The sequence below is a fragment of the Leopardus geoffroyi genome, chromosome D2 (assembly GCF_018350155.1).
Source record: "Leopardus geoffroyi isolate Oge1 chromosome D2, O.geoffroyi_Oge1_pat1.0, whole genome shotgun sequence".
Taxonomy (NCBI): domain Eukaryota; kingdom Metazoa; phylum Chordata; class Mammalia; order Carnivora; family Felidae; genus Leopardus; species Leopardus geoffroyi.
The window spans coordinates 53,228,857-53,252,057 of record NC_059334.1 but is presented as its reverse complement, the minus strand read 5'-3'; the positions used below and the strand labels follow the sequence as shown (position 1 = coordinate 53,252,057).

General features: G+C 38.2%; 1 protein-coding gene across 4 annotated transcripts in view; it reads left to right on the top strand.

The window, feature by feature from the left end:
* IDE (insulin degrading enzyme) overlaps positions 1-23,201 on the top strand; it is a 113,520-nt gene that overhangs the window by 49,758 nt on the left and 40,561 nt on the right. For all 4 annotated transcript variants that reach the window (XM_045438219.1, XM_045438218.1, XM_045438220.1 and 1 more), the window contains exons 5-10: positions 9,826-9,948; positions 16,605-16,717; positions 17,700-17,862; positions 19,007-19,099; positions 19,530-19,621; positions 21,637-21,717. In XM_045438219.1, the coding sequence (XP_045294175.1) occupies positions 9,826-9,948; positions 16,605-16,717; positions 17,700-17,862; positions 19,007-19,099; positions 19,530-19,621; positions 21,637-21,717 (665 nt within the window). The remainder of the gene's footprint in view (positions 1-9,825; positions 9,949-16,604; positions 16,718-17,699; positions 17,863-19,006; positions 19,100-19,529; positions 19,622-21,636; positions 21,718-23,201) is intronic.

The window sequence follows — 23,201 nt, the reverse complement described above, 5'->3', positions numbered from 1 at the left end:
TAACTTCGTTCCCATGCTGAGAGTTCTCACATTCTCAAACTGACATCTGGCAAGTATTTTTCTGTTTCAAGTTAGTTACTCTGTTTGAAAGTTGTTTTCCTAGATATTGTGTGTTAAATCTGTCTCCACACATGTCTTCATTGAATCCCTTTACGGCTCTCCTACCCTCAAACTTCAGCCAGGATTCCCACCTCTAACCAGTATATTCTAGGTGATTTAAAGTTTGGCTTCCTAAGTTGGGCAGCACTCTATTTAAATATTTGCTCTACCACTGGCTAGCTCAGGGACACTGGGCAAGTTGCTTAACTTCTGTAGGCCTCAGTTTCCTCCCACATCAGGTTGACATGAGAATTAAGTGAGGTTGTTCGTGTGAAGTGGTTGGAGAAAAGTCTGGGGTCTATAATAATGTTTAATAAGTTGGATTTTAAAAAATACTTTGCAAAAGGAAAAAGAAAAGAGAAAATCTTAGTTCTGGTTCTTTTTCAGTGATCTGTTTCTCTAACCTAACACCACAGACATGATGGGAGCAGCTGGAAAGAAAATAAAGGAAGTCAAGTAGGTAGGGGAAACAACAGGCACTCCTTTATAAGTGGAATGAAAGGTGAAGTGGAAGGGCGTGTGGAAGAAGGGGGGTTTGTTACTTAGTTATTTACTATGTTTTGTAGTTTGTACTATAGGATAAGAATTTGAGCAGGGTCTTACAAGTTGGCCCAGATGAGTCTTTCTCTCTTAGTTGACAAGTAATTCTTCTTTTAACCCCCCTACATGTAAAGTACATTAGAATATGCAAAGAAATGTAACCAGGATCTTTACATTCAAAGTGCTTATAGTTGTGTTGGAAAGTTAAGACACACCCAGGATTTCACTGGAGTATACCCTTGGGTTTAGTTTTCTGGGATCATTATCTCTTCTTTGTCCTCCTCCTCACTAATTTGTATTGACTGCTGTGCTAAGTAATTTACCTGGATTGTTTAATTTAATTCTTACAGTATTCCCAGTAGGTATATACCCTTATTATTTCCATTTTATAGATGAGTAAACTAAGACTTGAGAGAAGATAAATTGCTTGTGATCACTCAGCTTTAAGTGCTGGAGCATGCTCTAAACCCAGATCTGTTACTTTTAATCACTATTCTATTCTGCCTGCTTAGGGTTGCCTGGAATTGAATTCTCCAGGACCTCAGAGGATATGCAAACTGAATTCTCCTGAAGGGTAGGTAGGATTTTCTTAAGCAGAAGAAAGGAAGAGCCGTTTAAGAGGAAAAGGAACTAATATTTATTGTATGAGTATTAAATGCCACACACTGAGTAGGTATTCTACCTAATATGATTTCACTTAATGTTTACCACAGTACTGAAATTTCATCATGCCCTGTGACAGATGTCGAAATGAATACTGAGAGAGAATGGCCTTGAGGGGCATGCAGGGAGAGGGAGGTGGGGTGGTGGTGGAACTTTCTTTGTGGGTTCGGGGATTTGATATCACGTCAGTCTGAACTCAAAGCCTGTGTTCTTTACCATAATGTTAGGTTGGCCCCCAGAACTATGACAAAAAGAAAGGACCAAGGAGTGAGCCCAGTGTCTTTTGGAGAAAACAAGTTAGAATAGTTATAGCAAAGGACACTTTGCATAGGAAAAGGAAGGAACAGAGCAGGAAAATGGACTGGAAATGAAAAATAGGAAATGCAAACAAGATAACTGAAGGACTCCTGATCTTGAGATGATGGTAATGATACAAAATCAGATCCTGATAAAAGTCAATCATTTACTTTTCCTCTCTTACCTCCTTCTCTTTGTCTCCCTCCTTTTATTTTTTTTTTAATTTTTTTAATGTTTATTTTTTAGAGATAGAGCATGAGTGGGGGCAGGGCAGAGAGCAAGAGGGAGACCCAAAATCTGAAGCAGGCTCCAGGCTCTGAGCTGTCAGCACAGAGCCTGACTTGTGGCTTGAACTCACAAACCATGAGGTCATGACCTGAGCCAAAGTTGGACGCTTAACCGACTGAGCCACCCAGGTGCCCCTCTCCCTCCTTCTTAAATGAAGAATTTAAAACATACAAAAATAAGCAAATACTGTAATGAATCTCATGTATGCATCGCCCTGCTTCTGGCCCGTCCAGACTGATCCACATTCCCATTCACCCCCTTGTATTGTTTTGAAGAAATCCTAGATAGCATATCCCTTCACTCACAAAGATTTCAGTATATACCTCTCAAAGATGAGGACTCTTTTAAAAACAATATTATCACTAATAGCCAATCTAGTTTTCATATTTCTAGTTGTCTCATAAAAACCTGTAATTTTAAGTTTATTTGGATTAGGGTCCACATAATGTTCAAATGTTAATGAGTGATAGGTCCTTAAATATCTTTTACTCTGTAGGTATAGGTTCATCCTTATCTCCCTCCCCTCCCCACCCTGGAATTTATTTATTGAAGGATGAGGTTGGTTGCTGCATAGAGCTTTTCATAGTCTAGATTTTCCTGCTTGCATCCCCAACAATATATTTTAACATATTCCTATCTCTGACCTCTGTATTTCCACAAATTGGCAGGTGAGTATAGAGGCTTGATCAGATTCATGGGGTTTTTGGACAAGACTTCCTAGGTGGTGATGTGGTCTTCTGTCAGGGTCATATAATGTCTAGTGTTGCAACCATTCATCCTCAGTGCGTCACTTCCCTAATTCTAATTCTGTTATTTCTCCTACTATTTGACCACCCAGTGGTACAGTTGTTATAGGAAAAGCAAGACAAATGCTTGATTCGTTCCCTTCATTTACAGTTTTCAAAATAATGAATTGGTTCCCTAGCATCCTTGAATGATGACTCATTTGTTTGGTTATACAAATATTTGAATTGTTTCAGCCCACTTACTCATTTAATATTCCCTAAGTTTTTCCACGGATACTGTTTTTCATTGTTATTGTCTTTTTTTTTTTTCCTTGCTAGCGTATGTGTCTATGGAAAATTAGAAATTTACAGAAACCTAGAACTGGATTAACCAAGTATACAGGTGCTTTATTAAGGCATTTATGAGGTTTTCATTTCTAGTCCCATCTCATAACTTACACCTTATCCTTGCATGTCCTAACCCAGGTGCAGGAGAATTGCCCTTTAGAATTTTATGGGAAAATTTGTATGTCTCAAAAGGCTTTAGTCCCTTCCAGGATTTTTAGAAGAATGCCGTAGCAGAAACAAAGAGCTTTTTAATTTTTGTTTATTTTTAATTTTTTTGTGTTTGTTTATTTTTGGGAGAGAGAAAGACAGTGTGTGAGTTGGGGGATAGGGGATAGAGAGAGGGAGACAGAATCCGAAGCAGGCTCCAGACTCTGAGCTCTAAGTGCAGAGCCCAGTGTGGGGCTTGAATCCACAAACTGCGAGATCATGACCTGAGCCAAAGTCAGACACGCAACCGATGGAGTCACCCAGGTGTCCCTAATTTTTATTTATTTATTTATTTATTTTTACTTATTGAGAGAGAGAAAGAGAGAGACAGAGACAGAGAATCCCAAGCAGGCTTGTGCTGATAGCGTGGGGCTCCATCTCACGAACTTGAGATCATGACTTAAGCAGAAATCAAGAGTCAGACACTTAACTGACTAAGCCAACCAGGAGCCCCAAGAAAGAGCTTTTTTTTTTTAAAAAAAATGTATAATACAATTGACCCTTGAATAGTGTGGGAGTTAAGAGTGCTGACTCTTCCCATAGCTGAAAATCCATGTGTAACTTTTTTTCTCTAAGTTTATTTATTTTTAAGTAATCTGTACACCCAACATAGGACTCAAACTCATGACCCTGAGATCAAGAATTAGACACTCCCATGACTGAGCCAGCCAGGCGCCCCCCCCATGTATAACTTGAATCCCCCCAAAACTTTACTACTAATAGCTTATGTTGACCAGAAGCCTTACCAATAATGTAAACAACCCATATTTTCTATGTTTTATGTATTGTATACTGTATTCTTACGATAAAGTAAGCTAGAGAAAAGAAAATGTTAAAATCATAAGAGAAAATACATTTATAGTATTTATTGAATTGTATTTATTTATACAAGTACTGTATTTATTGGAAAAAATCCACAGGTGAGCGGACCCATGAATTCAAACCCATGTTGTTCAAGGGTCAACTGTACTTCCAAGTAATTAGCTATAGATATATTAACATGACTTTTAGAATCTTGGGTTTTCAGAAAACAGTTAAGATTTTCATGGTTTTAACTAGCAAGTTGACCTTCCATGAGAGCCTTATCACACATACAGTTGGAGATGGCTCTAGTTTCTACTTAAAATTTTTTTTTAATGTTTATTTACTTTGAGAGAGACAGAGACAGAGACAGAACGTGAGTGGGTTAGGGGCAGAGAGAAAGGGAGACACAGATCTGAAGCAGGATCCAGGCTCCGAGCTGTCAGCACAGAGCCCGACGCGGGGCTAGAACTGATGAGCTGTGAGATCATGACCTGAGCTGGAAGTCAGACGCTCAACTGACTGAGCCACCCAGGCGCTCCAAGACGGCTCTAGTTTCTAAAACAGATTTCTAAAACTTCAAACTCAGTCTTTCGTACATGATAAGATATATACGCTTGGCTTCAGAATTTTCCAGGAAAATAAATTCTTTTTCTTGAAATTTGGTATTTGTATACATTAGTACTGAGTTTGTAAGTTTTTTTCTTTTTAATAGTATTTAAAGTAGTTGTTGCAATGAAAATGTAGGCTAGCATTTACTGAGCTTTATAATTTACAAAACCTTTTTCATATCCATTATCACTTTTCATAAGCTTCATAACAACCCAAGTTAATATTAAATAATTATTGTCTGACAGGCGCTATGCTGAGCCTTTATTATTCAAATAATCCTCCTAGCAATCCTCTGAGGTTGGTGCTTTTATTATTCTATGTTACAAATAAGGAAACTGGGGCCTAGCAAGGTTGAGAAACTTGCCTGTATCTCACAGCTAGGAAATGCGGGCGGCAGTGGGGGGCAGGAGGGGGTGTTGAGCCCTAGCTCTTAACAACTGGGCCTGTATCCATGTTGGCCCTATTTTGCCGACCAAATAAATGACCCCTTGGAGATGTTGGGAGACTTTTCCAAGGTTGTTTAATTGATATGTGGTGGAGTCAGGACAAGAAACCCTGAATCTTCCAGCTGCCAAGCCAGTGCTCTCTCCAGCAGGCCCAGAGTAGAAGGGTTCCAGTCAGCAACGCTGATATCCTCAGTCCACTGCTGGCGCTCACTGTAATGGTAACAGAGCCAGAAAGGTAAGATTCAGGATTTTGGTAGCAGCATTTCAGTTTGATACAAATGACCTAGCTGAGTTAGCGCTAAATTAGGACAGTATGTGTCTAGAGACTGAACTGGTATTTGTTTTCCCAGCCATATTCACAGTGTTCTCCACCATGGATTCTTAGGTAGAAGAAAGTTATCTAGACCATTTACTGAGCTTTCTTCTCTACTTCGGTGCCACCATTTCTGTGATATTCTCAGAAGCCAGGAGTCTCTCCTACAATTCACATCATAACAGCAGTAGCTGTTGTTTATTGTGTGTTTATTTTGTTATACATGAAGTATTAAGTACTTTAAACTTTTTACAGATTCATTAACTGTCATAAAAGAGGTAGGTTCAAAACCATTTACCAGATCATTCCTACATACTACTTAAAGACGCAGAGTGTTACAAATACAGTTTGGGCATGTGATGTGCCCTTCTTCATTTGCATTTCCCCCCCTGCTTCTGGGAGGTAACTACTGTCTTAAGTTTGTTTGGTGACTACTATTACCATGTTTGTTTGTTTTTTTAATATCTCTAGTCATGTATTTATCTCTAAGCAATATGTTGTATAGTTTTTAGTTTTACAAAAATGGCATTTTATTGTGAGTAATCTCTGCCACTTGTATTTTTTCATTCACCATTATATTTGTAAGAGTTCTCCATATTGGTGAATGTGCCTCGGGTGAAGTTTTTAAATTTTTATTGCTGCTATTTGAAAAATTCACTGAATATATCACTCTTTTATCTATCTTCCTGTTAATGGAATAGTGCTGCTATAAGCATTCTTGTACATATGTCCTTGCACACAGTTCTTTAGGGTACACGTGTCCAGCAGTGGAATTACTGTGTAGTAGGATACGTACATCTTCACATTCAATAAATATTGTCAAGTTGTTGCTTATAGTGGTTGATTTAAAATACACTTTCTCTTGTAGTGGCTGAGTTCTCATTTCTCCACATCCCTAAACAGCACTTGACATCATCAGGCTTTCATATTTTTGCTATTTATTGAATGTGAAATATTACTCTTAAGCTTGTCTACATGCATTTTTTTTTTTTTTTCTAATTTGGTGTAAACCTACCAATGTCAGAATTGATACTGAACCTAAGAGAAGTAAAGTGACTTGTTTAAGGTTATGCAACCAGAAGATGGCTGAAGCTGGATTAGATGAGAGCTCTGTGAACACCAAAGCCAGTGCCTGTTCCTCCCTACCTAAGGGTCATGGCCCCAACACCGACAGAGTTCACCTGGTGATTCAAGGACTGATTCCGAAGTTCTGTACATTATGCCCTGCTTTTCCTGTCATTTCGCCGTCTATTTCTTGAGAAATTCTACCAGCTAGCCTTCCTGTTTTTAGTTAACTCTTTTAAAGGATTTGTTATAAAAGGGTTAACAAACGTAATAGCAAGATGGAGTCTTTGGCCCATTTGTTTTTGAGGTGTGTGTGTGTGTGTGTGTGTGTGTGTGTGTGTGTATGTGTGTGTGTATGTGTGTGTGTTTAAACAGCGCCCATTTATTAGCTCACAGTTTTGTAGGTCAGAAGTCTGACATGGCATGGGATTCCCTGCTCAGGGCATCACAAGGCTGTAACCAGGATACTGACCACATAAAGTTTCCTTCTGAAGGCTCTGGGGAAAAACATCTTTCAACATCATTCTTAACCATTGGCAAAATCCAGTTCCTTTTGGCCATAAGACTGAGATCACCATTTCCATGCTCAGCTGCTCCGAGCTCCTAAATATCACCTGCATTCCCTGCTGTGTAGTCCCCTCTCTCTTCAAGCCAGTGATGGTATGCCAGTCAGTTCTTTCTTATGCTTTGAATCTTTGACATCTTCTTCAGCCACTTGCCAAATAAAATGCTTTGTATGTATGTATGTATTCTTAAAAATTATTAAGAAAATTTTTTGGTTGGCTCATGTGTACCTGGTATCCATGTTTCTCTGTCAATGGATTGAGAGCTGATTATCCTGATCCCAAGAGAGTCATAGTGGAGAACCTCTTCCTGTTTCTAATTCAGGTACCTCTAAGGATATGAAACAGCCATCTGGGCTGTGTTCCCAAATGGACCATAATTTGCTACTGTCATCACATATTAGAAAAACTGAAAACGTGTAGGCAGCAAAGAAATGAGTATGTAGATTCATAGAATGGTGTCTCTTTATAGCAAATAGATTGAGCAAATGTGATTGAGCTCTGTTTAGCAGTTTGGTTAGAGATCCTGTATCATTAAGATTTTGGACCTCAGGTGAGCTAGACTGTTGTTGATAATGGCTTCTTTGGCTCTTTTTTTTTCTTTTAACCTTTTGTTGAAGTAAATTTGCAGGAAAGTGTGTGTGGTTCTGATAAATTATTGCTGTTTTTACCTTTGCTGCTATTTGAAGCATCAGTTAAATTAATGTACTGCTATTACTTATGTATGAACCCTTGAATTTTCAAAAACTGAGCACAATATGGAACCAGCAGGCAGTGAAGAAACAGAACATTAACTGCACCTCACTGGCTGTCTTTCTGCCTCTTTGTAGTCACTGTCCATCCCTTAAGGGTAACCTCTGTCTGGCTTCTCATAACCCAGATTAGTTTTGTCTGTTTTTTTGCTTTGTATAAATGAAATGAAAAGAAAAAGTGTATCCTCTTTGTGTCTGGCTTCTTTCATTCAACCTTAAGGTTGTGAACTTAATCCATACTGTTGTGTATAAACAGTAGATTGTTCATTCTCTTTGCTGTCTAGTATTCTGTCGTGGTTCTTTGGCTCGTTTTAATATAGCATTGCCAGTGTTTTGCCATGATCTGTGTTTTATTTTGTTTGGGGTATGTTCCTACTTTACCTCTATTTTTAAAGTGGGTCTAAAGATAAAGGATAGGAACTAGAATGGTAGGATATTCAGGTACATTAAAATCCAAGCAGAATGTGTTAGAGCTGGTCAACCTGAAGGAACTTTTCAGTTCTAAATGGGGCCATGATCTTGGTCTTCATAAGCTTTGATTTGAGGGTTTTTTGTTTTGTTTTGTTTTTTTAACCCAGAATATTGACCTGATTGTGGATGGGCAAATCAGATCACATTTAGACAAAAATCTGGTTTTGGTCTCACACTATCACATTTATAGCCTGTTAAAACTAAATTTCTCCAGATTTGAGTCTCTCAGTTTGTCATTCTTAGTTCACATATTGTAGGAATCTGAGCTTGGCAGAGTAAATGACTAAAGAAGCTGTATGGAGTAGTCCCTCTGGAATTGAGGCTGTTGGAATCTTCTATTAGTATAAAAGAAAGGCACCATCTAGTTTTATCTTAATATGAGAGAACTTCAAACCATTACCCAGGAAAAAGTGCTTTTTCTTCTGAATACTTTTAAAAACACCTGAATCCCTCAGGTAAAGTGAAGGGATGTCTCAGGACCCCAAGTAGAACACATCTTTAGTGTGAACTTGAGAGGATTTGTTAAGAACCTGAAAACTTGACTAGCAAGCTATTGCTAGTGAATATGAGCATATCTGATCCTTTTGTGACTAGAAAAAGGTTAATGAGCTCCTGCTAGGCTGTTGTTTGCACACACTCTCCACTAGATCTGTTGATTCAAGCATTCAGGCATGAATCTTGGCTCAGGACTATGCAGCTGTACAGTGCTAAACAATGGATTTAGGAACGCCATCTGGTGGCTCTCTCTAGATACCCAGATTCAGGAGGAGAGGGACTCCAGATGCCAATTCAGCAGCCATTCTAATGACCCAATTGGGGGGAGGGGACATATAAAGAATGTGTTCTGCCATAGTTTCATCTCTGCAGATGAAAATAAATAAAAGCTATTTAGGATTTTTAGGGTATTTTAGGATTTGAGGATATTTCTAGTCAAAGTGCCATTTTGGGGGAGACAGCAGTCATTGGAATTCTGTCTCTCTGTCCCTGAATTGCAAGATTTTTGTTAGAAAGGTAGTGCTTACAGATTGTGACCATTTGCTTTTGACTTGCATGCTTCACCCTAATTGAGTTAGTTATTAAATTTCATGAGATCTCATAGTGGTACACTATATACATTGCTTGAGACTTACAAAAATAGCATTGCATCCTATTTTTACCAGTCTAGATCAAATCCATGAGAATTCGCATCACAAATTTAATGCTTCAGCCAAGAATAGTACATTTCTTTCCACAAGTAACTTGGTAAGTTCCGAAAAGATCCCTCAAGGACTCTCTTCAATTAATTATGGAGTACATAGGGAATTGAAAATTAAAGTAAGTGTGAATGGAGGCCATGTAGATCTCATTTTGTCTTATGAGTGCTCATAATATCTGCTATCTCATAGGGATTTTAAGGTGTATAATTTTCATAAAGCACTTTAAGTTCCTGAGGGAAAACTCTCTATAGTTTAAAATGTTACTAATTTGTACCATTCTATCCTGTTTATCCAGCTTACTTTCAGGCATATTAACTAATCATTATGTCTGTTAGTTTGAACTCTTGTTTTTTAAGTTTACTTTACAGCAGTGTGAGTAATATAACTTTAAAGTCCATGTATTTTTCTTTTTCTAAGAAATGTTTTTCTTCCTTTTCAGGAAACAAATATACTTTGGAGACTAGACCAAACCAAGAAGGCATTGATGTAAGGCAAGAACTACTGAAATTCCATTCTACTTATTACTCATCAAACTTGATGGCAATTTGTGTGTTAGGTCGAGGTAAGAATCCTTGAAATTTTTCATAGAATTGGATAATCTAAGTTTTCCATTTGTATATAAGAATATACTTTGGGGGCGCCTGGGTGGTTAAGCGTCCGACTTCAGCTCAGGTCATGATCTTGCAGTCTGCGAGTTCGAGCCCCGCGTCGGGCTCTGGGCTGATGGCTCAGAGTCTGGAGCCTGCTTCCGATTCTGTGTCTCCCTCTCTCTGCCCCTCCCCTGTTCATGCTGTGTCTCTCTCTGTCTCAAAAATAAATAAACGTTAAAAAAAATTAAAAAAAAAAGAATATACTTTGAAAGGATATAAGATACGGCCTTTTATCTTCTGAGAGGCTTTAGAAAATGATCTCCTTGTTGGAGAATATGTGGAGAGGAATTTTGTTTTTAACTATATTCTAAGAAGAAGTACAGATGATTTAAAATGGAGACCTGAGGGAAATATAAATCACATATAAAAGCAAAGAAAGGTAGTATAAAGGAAAAGATGAACAGATTTGATCTTATAACAATTCAGAAAACTAGAAACGAGATTAAAAGCCAGATGGGAAAAAAAAAGAGGCAGATGATGGTACACTGGGAAAACAATTTGAAATATGTACAACAAAGGTTTGACTTTATATTTACTTAATTATTTTTTAATTTTATTATTTAAAGTTATTTACTTATTAAAAAATTTTTCTTAATGTTTATTTATTTTTGAGACAGAGACAGAGCATGAACAGGGGAGGGGCAGAGAGAGAGGGAGACACAGAATCTGAAACAGGCTCCAGGCTCTGAGCCATGGGCATAGAGCCCAACGTGGGGCTCGAACCCACGAACTGTGAGATCGTGACCGAGCCGAAGTTGGACGCTTAACCGACTGAGCCACCTGGGCGCCCCTAAGGTTTTTTTTTTTTAAGTTTTTATTTTAATTCCAGTTGGCTAATATATAGTATTATATTAATTTCAGGTGTACAATACAGTGACTTAACAGTTCCATATGTCACATGGTGTTCATCACAACAAAAGTACACTCCTTAATCCCTATCACCTGTTTCACCCATTTCTCACCCCACCCCCCACCTCCCTAGCTCCATCAGTGTGGTCTCTATAGTTAAAAGTCTTTTTCTTGATTTGTGTCTCTCTCTCTACCTTTTTCTCCCCCCTTTGCTTGTTTGTTTTATTTCTTAAATTCTACATATGAGTGAAATCATACGGCATTTGTCTTTCTCTGACTGACTTATTTCACTTAGCATAATACTCTCTAGCTCAACCCATGTTGCAAATTGCAAGATTTCACTCTCTTTTATGGCTGAGTAATCCGTTGTATATTTGTACTGTATCTTCTTTATCTGTTCATCTGTTGATGGACACTTGGGCTGCGTCCATATAAAGGTTTGACTTTTTTTTAATTTTTTTATGTTTTTATTTATTTTTGAATGAGAGAGAGAAAGACAGAACATGAGTGGGGAGGGGCAGAGAGAGAGGGATATACAGAATCCAAAGCAGGTTTTAGACTCTGAGCTGTCAGCACAGAGTCCAACGCGGGCTCGAACTCACAAACCGCGAGATCATGGCCTGAGCTAAAGTTGGACGCTTAACTGACTGAGTCACTCAGGCACCCCAAAGATTTGACTTTTTAAATGCAGATTAACTATGGGGCACCTGGGTGGCGCAGTCGGTTAAGCGTCCGACTTCAGCCAGGTCACGATCTTGCGGTCCGTGAGTTCGAGCCCCGCGTCAGACTCTGGGCTGATGGCTCAGAGCCTGGAGCCTGTTTCCGATTCTGTGTCTCCCTCTCTCTCTGCCCCTCCCCCGTTCATGCTCTGTCTCTCTCTGTCCCAAAAATAAATAAACGTTGAAAAAAAAAAAAAATTAAAAAAAATAAATAAATAAATGCAGATTAACTAGGGGTGCCTGGGTGGCTCAGTCGGTTGAGCATCTGACTTCAGCTCAGGTTATGATCTCACAGTTTGTGAGTTTGAGCCCTGCGTAAAGCTCTGTGCTGACAGCTGAGCTTGGAGCCTGCCTTGAATTCTGTGTCGCCCTCTCTCTGTGACACTCCCCCATTCACACTCTGTCTCCCTCTCTCTCAAAAATAAATAAACATTAAAAAAATTTTAATGCAGATTAACTAAAGATAATAAAGTGTTTCTTTCTGTTAAATTACCATAATTTTGTTATTGTTTTCAAGTAATACTCATTATGGAGGAGCAGTGCCCTTTTGTATTGGTGGTAGTGTATACAATTTATGCAGTTCCTCTAGACTTTCTGGAGGACAGTTTAGCAAGATGCATCATCCTTAAAAAGTTTATTTTTACTTCTAGAAATGCAATCTGAGGAAATAACTAGAGTTGTCCAAAAAGGTGATGCACTAGGATGTTTCTGTCAGTATAGTGTTTATTAGCAAAAAGTTAGAAACAATCTGATTGTTCATTAATTAAAGATAGGTTAAATAATTGGGGCGCCTGGGTGGCGCAGTCGGTTAAGCGTCCGACTTCAGCCAGGTCACGATCTCGCAGTCCGTGAGTTCGAGCCCCGCATCAGGCTCTGGGCTGATGGCTCAGAGCCTGGAGCCTGTTTCCGATTCTGTGTCTCCCTCTCTCTCTGCCCCTCCCCCATTCATGCTCTGTCTCTCTCTGTCCCAAAAATAAATAAACGTTGAAAAAAAAAATTTTTTTTAAAATAATGATGTTATAGCTATGTAATAGGTCATCTTATAGAAAATAGCATCTCTTTTCCCACTTTCTCTTCTCCTACCTGCTTTATTTTTTTTACAACATTTATTACCACCTGAAATACTATTCATTTTCATTGCCCACCGCACTAGAAAGTAATTTACTTGAGAATAGAAACTGTTTTGTTCACTCTTTGCCACCAGTGCCTGAGTTAGTGTTTGACACATCATATGCACATGGTAAATATGTATGTCCAGTAGAAAATGAAAACACTCTATAAAAACTATGTGCTGTATGATCCCATTTGGGGATTTATAAAAAATTATTTTTAATAGACATATGTAGACATACATAAGACAAAATAGAAAAACATATACTAGAAGTTTAATGTGATATCGCAGTTTAGAACTGACACTCTAGACTCTGACAACTTGGGTTTGAATTCCAGATATACCAATTATTTTTAATAGACATATGTAGACATACATAAGACAAAATAGAAAAACATATACTAGAAGTTTAATGTGATATCGCAGTTTAGAACTGACACTCTAGACTCTGACAACTTGGGTTTGAATTCCAGATATACCACCTACTTAGCCATGTGGCTGTGAGCTAACAAAGTTACTTCAGATCTCCGACCTTTAGTTTTTGCTTTTTTAAAATGGAGTTGTGCTACCTCATACCTGTTGTGAGGTTTAATCAAGATAATGCAGAAAAAGTGTTTAGCATAATGCTTGGCACAGCAAATGCTCCATAAATGGTAGCTATTTTTAGCTTCCCATAATCATGAGATTATGAGCGACTTTTGTTTTCTTCTTTTTGTATTTGTGGTTAAGTTTTCTACTTTTGGCAAATGTGACTTTTTGTAGGTAGGAATAAACAACCAAGTACACTTTAAGTTGGTAATAAGAACCAAGATATAAAATGGGTCCAAGAAGTAAAGCCAATTAAAAAAAAAAAGTATATCTATAATTCTGTGTGCTTGCTAACGGTAACTAGGTCTAGAGTGTTAAATATCACTTGGTATTTAGAGCCTAGTCCTGGGAGTATTTTTGTCTATGTTGTATTGAGACAAAAAGCACTTGATTTCAGTAAGCACTTAATTGGACAAGTAATAATGACAACAGATGGATCAGGCGGGAAGCCTGCCTTCAGTGTTCTCTGTTTAGTGAAAGTGAGAGTATCTAAGAGAAACAGACATTTCAGTTCCTCGATTGCACACACATCACTCTCCTAGAGTGACTGACTTGTGCTCAATTCAGTGGACTTGATCAGGGGCCCTGGGAGAAGTGTCCTTGCAGTGTAAAAGGTTTGAGGAGGAAACAGGATCTCTCAGAGGATTAATAGAAAATCCGCTCCTTCTTCTAGGATGAGGGGAGAGAAAGAGTAACCATGTGGAAGGATCTCTGTCACAAAGGGACAAAAAAGTTTTTCTCTGTTCTCCCATGGGACCATCCCTCTAGTTGTGGCAGCAATAATTACCTGGAAACTTGGCAAATAGGTAACTATCAAGAACAAACACTGGGATTGCTAAGTCTCCATGATGTAAAGACAAAAGGGACTCTGTTCCCTGTCTGGTAGCTCACTGCTTAGTGGAGAAGACAGACTGCAGTAGTGTATGGCTGCTTTACCTTTATAAAGCTACATTGTGAACTTATGCTTTTAGGGTAGAAATACTTCAAGGGCACACCTGGTAGGACCTTGTTGTAAAGGGCCTTGCTGTTCTCAGCACTTCAGGTTGATAAACCTTTGCTTACTGCCCACCGTGTTTCAAGTCCCATGTTCCATCTGTGGATAAAGAGATCTCTTACATCTCTTGCCCTAAATATATGCATTCCATTCCTGACATCACATGTCAAGTAACAAGCAGCCACTGGTCTGCCTTTTATTTGGCTCTGGACATTTCGAGGTCCTGCATACATGTCAAAAATTTTGAAGGAAAAATATGTACATTTTATAAATAAAGTGCAAATGCCCGCATTCATAAGTTTCAAAGAGAATTTTGTACTATAGAAAGGCAAATCTCAAATAGTGGTTAAGTGCTCTCTAAAGAGTTCATGGAAAAAGTTCAAAATGGGTCATAGAATATCAAGGGAAATTTCTTACTTGATCCAAATGCTTCCTGACAGTAACAAGTGATGAATGTTTATACCATTTATAAATAACCTATTCTTGAGGAGACAGAATCAAGGTGAGTAGTTGATTATCTTGTTTATAAAAAGATAACCTTTTTTCACGTTTTGATTTTTCTTTTTTTTTTTTTAAGATTTTATCTTTATAGCCAACGTGGGGCTCAAATTCACAACCCTGAGATCAAGAGCCTCTTATTCAATGGACTGAGCCAGTCAGGTGCCCTTTAATTTTCTGAATAATAGAAATAAGTGTACAGGGGAAAAATTTTATCCCACATGGGTATAAAATGGAAATCAGGGTTTTTTTTCCCTCCCGTCCTGTGATGACAATATCCTCTCCTCAAAGATCTCACCTTAAGTCATTTCTTGTTATACTTTAAAAAGTGGAATTTTGTTAATATACTTACATATATATATGCCTGTTAAAAAAATAACTGAGGGCCGCCTGGCTCACTCAGTTGGTAGAGCATGTGACTCTTGATCTCAGGGTTGTGAGCTTGAGCCCCACGTTGGGTATAGAGATTACTTAAAGATAAAATCTTAAAAAAAAAAAAAAAAAAAACGAGATTGCCTGCAGTTTTCACTTAATACAGCTTTGAGATATTTTCATATGAGTGCATAGACTTCTCTCTCTTATTAATGATCCCATAAAATTCTAATGTATAGACATGTCATAACATTCACATGCTCAGGGATGTTTAGGTCATTTCCAGTTTTCGTTATAAACAGTGCTGCAGTGAACATATTATACATACAGCTTTATAAGCCTTTCAGTCATGACTCTTTGTAAAAGAATATGGGGGGCGCCTGGGTGGCGCAGTCGGTTAAGCGTCCGACCTCAGCCAGGTCACGATCTCGCGGTCCGTGAGTTCGAGCCCCGCGTCGGGCTCTGGGCTGATGGCTCAGAGCCTGGAGCCTGTTTCCAATTCTGTGTCTCCCTCTCTCTCTGCCTCTCCCCCGTTCATGCTCTGTCTCTCTCTGTCCCAAAAATAAATAAACGTTGAAAAAAAAAATTAAAAGAATATAGGTAGCTGATAAAGAATAACTTAAGTAGCCATGGAATTCTACCCACAGTTAACAAGTCTTTGAGTGAATTTGGCACATTATGATACAGAATCATGTAATGTTAGACCTTGGAAGAGACTTGTGATCCTCTTACCCAGTGTTCTCATTTTACAGAACCTGAAATAGTTAACCAGTTTGTCCAAGTAGTTCGATGACATGGTTGGTGAAGCTGGGGTCAGGATCCAAGTCCTCTAATCTCCCCACCCGGGATTCTTTTCACCATTTTATACTCTTTCCCCACAAAATCACTTACATTTGACTGTTAACAATGGGCTTAGATTGTGTCTATTTATGAAGTAAATATTATAATCTTATCAGCTGATGGTTTAGTATGTGCCTTTTGGCAATTGTAGATCAAATAGTTTTCCAAATGTAACCAATTATTATCGTTTTTAATACTTGTTTTAAATTTATTGCAAGATAACATTTGTGAAGCAGTTTTTTTAAACTGTAAAGAGCTATTAGACATGTGTGAGATATTATCCATATTACTTAGCTTTAGAAGTTATATAGGCTCTGGCAAGATTTAACAGAGTGCTTTAACTTTATCAGATGCAGTTTTAAAAAAAAATGTAGGTTTTCTTCTTAATAGTCCTAAAGATTTTTCAGGAGGTCTTAGGGTTTTGTTCTTTTTCTCCCCCCAGGTTCATTGAGATGTAATTGACATATAACATTGTGTAAGTTTAAAGTATTTTGATGTAGTGATTTTATGTATGTATATATGATCTTAAGGTTTTAAATACTACCTGTCAAGTTATGATTAGTTGAAGTTCTATTTTCATTGTCTGTTTTCTTATAGAATCTTTAGACGACCTGACTAATCTGGTGGTAAAGTTATTTTCTGAAGTAGAGAACAAAAATGTCCCATTGCCAGAATTTCCTGAACACCCTTTCCAAGAAGAACATCTTAAAGTAAGTGAATGTATTTCTGATATATATATATGAATGTATCAGAATGTATTTGTGATATATATATAGAATATATATTCTGATATATATAGAGAATATATATATTCTGATATATATAGAGAGAGAATATATATATTCTGATATATATATATAGAGAGAGAATATATATATTCTGATATATATATATAGAGAGAGAGAGAGAGAATACATATATTCTGATATATATATATAAATGAATGTATTTCTGATTTTATATATATATATATATATAGTTTTACTTTATGGACATAATATATGCCTAGTTTACCAAGCAGTAGATGAATAATTTTGAAAGTTTTATTTATATAGTTTATTTAACATCTGTTTGGATAATCAAATCAATTTCACATTTACAGGGATATGAATCACCAAAAAGGTACCAATATATATCTGATCTTTGCATGCTAAAAGTAATTTTGGTAGTTATAGCTTTGACAAACTGTAGAAACTGTTATCCACGGTCAGAAGGCAAGCATATTGAGCTGCATGGTGTAGGGGACTGGACATGGGCTGCACACCAACTGTAATGAAATTCCACTTAGAAGGAACCTAGGCCAGGGGCGCCTGGGTGGCTCAGTCATTAAGCATCCGACTCTTGGTTTTGGCTCAGGTCATGATCTCATGGTTTGTGAGTTCGAGCCCTACATCAAGCTCTTCGCTGACAGCGCGGAGCCTATGTGGGAGTCTCTCTCTTCCCCTCTATCTCTCCTCCTCTCTCTCAAAATAAATAAATAAATTTTAAAAATTAAAATTTATATTAAAAAAAGAAGAAGAAGAAGAAGGGGCCCAGGCCATTTATTTCTTTGTGGTCAATACAGTTTACTCTGGCAATTGATTCTCTTGGATTTGGGATTCTTCCATGAAAATCTGTATTCTTCATAGTTTGTAAATATTTTATTCAGTGGGAGTTGTGTATAGCTAATCTTTTGTGGTCTTTTTTTTCTAGCAACTTTACAAAATAGTACCCATTAAGGATATTAGGAATCTTTATGTGACATTTCCCATACCTGACCTTCAGAAATACTACAAGTCAAATCCTGGCCATTATCTTGGTCATCTCATTGGGCATGAAGGTCCTGGAAGTCTGTTATCAGAACTTAAATCAAAGGGTAAGTCTTTGGCCACTGGTGTACTGCTCCATATCTTTTTACTATGGCTCTCATTTTCTCCTAAATATTTTTGTGTGAAAGAACGTTTTTCGATGAGACTGTTTTGGGTTTATGGGAGAGTGAGATGGTGGTTGTTAGTGTGCTTTTGTTTTTTTGCTTTTGTTTTTATTTTTTAACTTATTTTTAGTTTTGAGAGAGCGCATGTGTGTGCATGCACGCAAGTGGAGGTGGGGCAGAGAGAGAAGGAGAGCAGGAATCTTTTTTTTTTTTTTTAATAATTTTTTAATGTTTATTTATTTTTGAGAGAGACAGAGACAGAATGCAAGTGGGTTGGGGCAGAGAGAGAGGGAGGCACAGAATCTGAAGCAGGCTCCAGGCTCCGAGCTGTCAGCACAGAGCCTGACGCGGGGCTCGAACTCACGAGCTGTGAGATCATGACCTGAGCCGAAGTCGGACGCTCAACCGACTGAGCCACCCAGCCGCCCCTAGGAGAGGGGGAATCTTAAGCAGATTCCGTGCCAGCGCAGAGTCCAATGCTGGGCTCAGTCTCAGCACCGTGAGATCATCACCTGAGCCGAAATCAGGAGTCAGATGCTTAACCGACAGAGCCACCCAGGCACTCCTGGGTCCCCCCCCCCGCTGAATTTGTTTTACCCTTCAGTATTGAGCAGTGAAAGTTAGATATTTGAAAAGATATTGTGGTACATGTTTTAAAGAACAGAGAGGTTAAAAAGTAAAAGCTCAGTTTGGATATGCTTTACCATCTATGTGAAGTGACAGTACACATTATTTACTTGCCTGCTCTTATCCATCACACCAGAGGGTGTACTGAAATTTAGTCATTAGATGATTTCCAAGACCCCTCTCAACTCAGGCTCTGATTTTACATAACACTTAAGCACAATAGTCTACTCTTGCCTGGAGAACTGATTTGAAGAGTCCTGAGGAAAGCTCCCAACCCAAAAAATCCCTTGAGTCTTTACAGTGCCTGAAACGGGTTTTCTAAAGTAAGTTTTTCTGATCTTTTCTGTAAGTGGTACATTCTGATATCTTGCAGACATATAGTATGGACTAAAAATAACATTCTTTGCCTTGAAAGAACCCACACATACAATCCTGTTTTGATTTCCTTTGAATGTTACAGGCTGGGTAAATACTCTTGTTGGTGGGCAAAAGGAAGGAGCCCGAGGTTTTATGTTTTTTATCATTAATGTGGACTTGACTGAGGAAGGATTATGTAAGTATTGACCTTTTTGATTTTGAATGAAAATTGACTTCTTATTATATAGATATTTTTTAACTTCTATATGCTATGGATCTGTTTTATGTTGTAAAGCCATGAAACCTTTAATTCATGCAATTCATCCTTTGTATTTTTCATGTGCAACTTGGGCTTCATTTCATGGATGATTTTTCCTCCTTAACAACTGATCATTATGTTGCACTTGTGAAATGTGTATTTGGCTTTTCATTGGCTCATTAACTTCCCCAAAGTCCCTTCTGTCATATACCCTGGAGTCTGAAGGGCCATGTGTCTGGCACCCTAAAATCAGCCTCAGGGAAGTGAGGATTCCATTTCTTCTTACCTAACTGTACTTTAGGAGTGAGCTCAGTGCTTTGAAGCATTCAAGAACTGAATGATTTTTAAGTGTGCCCCTCTTTTTCAGTACATGTTGAAGATATAATTTTGCACATGTTTCAATACATTCAGAAGTTACGTGCAGAAGGACCTCAAGAATGGGTTTTCCAAGAGTGCAAGGTAATTTTGTTTCACCAAAATTTTTCTTGAGGAAAAATTTCAGAAAACATAGATATGTGAATTAAGTTTAAAGCCTAGTGAAACTTGTAAAGTTTTTGGGGGTTTTGTTGTTATTTAAACTCTAAAAAATCTGGCAGTGCATAGTAGCTTTAGTTAACGCTTATACTACTCTGATTGGCTACCTGGGGCACAATTAAGGGCTAAGGTATCACATAACCTTTCTTTGCAGGAGAAAAGAAACTGCCTTTCTATCCCTCAGAGGAAAGCCAGCCATTTCTTGAGCTTGTATCTGTCAGGGCTTACATTACTGTTTGCCTGAAGCTTCATGAGCCTCTGTCGTTTTCAGATCTGGTGACAAAAATCTCTAGCATGCTTTCAAACAAATAGTGAATTGTGGGCGCCTGGATGGTTGGCTCAGTGATTTAAGCGTCCAACTTTCAATTTCAGCTCAGGTCATGATCCCAGGGTTACCGGATCAAGCCCCACATTGGGCTCCCTGCTGAGCATGGAGTCAGCTTGGGATTCTCTTCCTCTCCCCTCCCCCTTCCCCCATGCCCCCTTCCCCTTCCCCCTTCCTGTCTCTCTCTCCCTCTCTCTACCTTCCATCCCCCTTCTCTCTCTTTCTCAAAATATATAAACTTAAAAAGGAAATAGTGAATTGTTTTGTATATGATTATGTTCTTTTGTTTTTGTTTATTTTTGAGAGCGCTCAAGCAGGGGAGGGGCAGAGAGAGGGGGACACACGATATGAAGTGGGCCACCCAGGTGCCCCTGTGTAATTGTGTTCTTAAAAGTGATTTTATTGTTGTATGTATGGAAAGGCCTCGCTGTCTTTTATTTATTTTTAAAAATATGTACTTTATATTTAAGACCTATTGAGATTCTGAAATGTATTTTAGGATAAGAGAAATCCTTTTTACTTAGATAAAAGTTTAAAGGAATACTTGCTGCTTGGACAGTAACTTCTAACCTGGATGCATTTCTCTGAATGGATCAACAAAATCATCATCTGTGCAACTGTTGATCTTGCAAGGTTCTTCCAGTTTTCCTAATTCTCTAATAGTTTAACAATTTAGGTTAAAGAAATCATAGTCTGCATTGGTTATTTTTAAATTACTTTTTTATTTTTTATTTATTTAAAAAAAATTTTTTTTAAGTTTATTTTGAAAGAAAGAAAGCGCACGTGCAAGCGAGAGGAGGGGCAGAGAGAGAGGAAAGAGAATTCCAAGCAGGCTCCAAGTGCTGTCAGCCTAAAGCCTGATGTGGGGCTTGAACCCACAAACCATGAGATCGTAACCTGAGATGAAATCATGAGTCGGACACTTAACCAACTGAGCCACCCAGGTGCCCCCCCTCCTTTTTTTAATGTTGGTTTATTTTTGAGAGAGAGAGTGCGTGTGTGCACACCAGTGGGGGAGGGCAGAGCGGGAGGTAGGACAGGATCCTAAGCGGTCTTTGTGCTGACAGCATTGAGCCCAATGCAGAGCTTGAACCCACAAACTGTGAGAGCATGACCTGAGCTGCGGTTGGACGCTCAACTGTTGAGCCACCCAGACACCCCTATATTGCTTATTTTCATTCACATTCTATACATTTCTAAATCAAGCATAGCCAATTTTTCAAAAACTATGATAAAGTTAAATATGGAGTAGAAAGTCTATAGTGCAAACTAAACACTAAAGAATTTTTTTTTTTTTTAAGAAAGTATTTCTAGGGGCGCCTGGGTGGCGCAGTCAGTTAAGCGTCCGACTTCAGCCAGGTCACGATCTCACGGTCCGTGAGTTCGAGCCCCGCATCAGGCTCTGGGCTGATGGCTCATGATGGCTCAGAGCCTGGAGCCTGTTTCCGATTCTGTGTCTCTCTCTCTCTCTCTGACCCTCCCCCGTTCATGCTCTGTCTCTCTCTGTCCCAAAAATAAATAAACGTTGAAAAAAAAAAATTAAAAAAAAAAAAAAAAGAAAGTATTTCTAAATAATGGTTGACTTATGTGTAATTGGGTTAATTTTTCTTTTTAGGACTTGAATGCTGTTGCATTCCGGTTTAAGGATAAAGAGAGGCCACGGGGCTATACCTCTAAGATTGCAGGAATATTGCATGTAAGTTTGTTATTTTACATATACATTGGTATGTAGAGTATTTTTGTGATCCTGCGTATATTATCTTCAGTACTACATGAATGATAAAAATTGAAGCTGCAGGATAAAACTTTAGACTTTGTAGCAACCAGGCAAACTTTGATGTCAAAACATGCTTAAAATCATGATTTTCATCATCCTAAAAATTATCTATAGTATTTTTCATTACATAGGCATTCTGCTTATTGGATTTAAATATTTTTCAGTTCTACAATGTGTCAGTTGCTAATTATGTGAAAGTTGTATAGATCATCTGCTTTTCTCCATTTCCATTGTTACCACCTAGTCTGAGCTACCGTCATGTCTTGGCCTTGACTGTATCATGGTCTCTTACCTGGGATCTCTATCTCTGTTTTCCCGCTTGTCCCCCGCTACAGTTTATTTTTCCAGTCCCAATAATCTTTTGAAAACCAAAATCAGATTGTTTCACCTCTCTGTGTCAAGTCCTTCAGTAGTTTCCCATCAGAATTGGAATAAAATCTAAAATGTCACCTTGGCCTACAAGGTGATTGGGCCCCAGCCTGTCTCTCCGACCATATTCTGTATCACTCCCCAACCCACTTTTCCCCATTCACAATCCTCTCTGGCTGTACTGGCTGCCTGCCTTCCTGCCTAATCTTCAAGCATTCAGTTTATTATCCCCTTTTGGGGTGTTGTGTATTTGCCATTTTCTCTACCTGGAACACTCTTGTCTCTTGTCTTTGCATGGCTGGGTTCTTATCATTTGGGTAGGTGTCTCTTCCTCACAGAGACCTTCCCTGACCTCCCAGTCATGGCTCTGCCCCTTTCTTATTCATAGTCCCTATCACTATAATGATAGTATTTGTTTATTGTCTTTCTCCCTCCCAATCAGAATATAAGCTCCTTGGCTAAAATAGGTGAAGGAGATTAAGAGTGCACTTATCTTGATGAGCACTGAGAAATATACAGAATTGTCAAATCATTACATTGTCCACCTGAAACTAATAGAACACTGTATGTTAACCATACTGGAATTAAAAAACAAAACTTTAAAACTCTGATCACTCCCTCTCCTGACTTACATGTTAATTGTTGTTTTGTATTTTAGTTCAAACTTGAGTCTTAATCCCCAAATGAATTATTATTGTTATTATTGAACTTATTATTGTATGCAAAAAAAAAAAAAAGAATATAAACTCCTTAGGGAACAGGGACATCATCTGTCTTACCTGGCGCAGAGTAGATGTTTGTTAAATACTTGTTGAATGAATGAAACAGGCTGTCTCAGTATATTGGAAGTTGCTCTTACTAAAAAAAGCATCTTCTACATTATTTTTCTTCACTAGCCGAAAGTATAAGCCATTCCCCCCCCACCCACAAAAACTTTCTAAATGTTTTTCTGATTTCATTCATAGAAATTTGAGAGGAAATTCTGTTCATAGAAATGTGCTTTATATTAAGAATCCTATAGATGTCAGCATTTC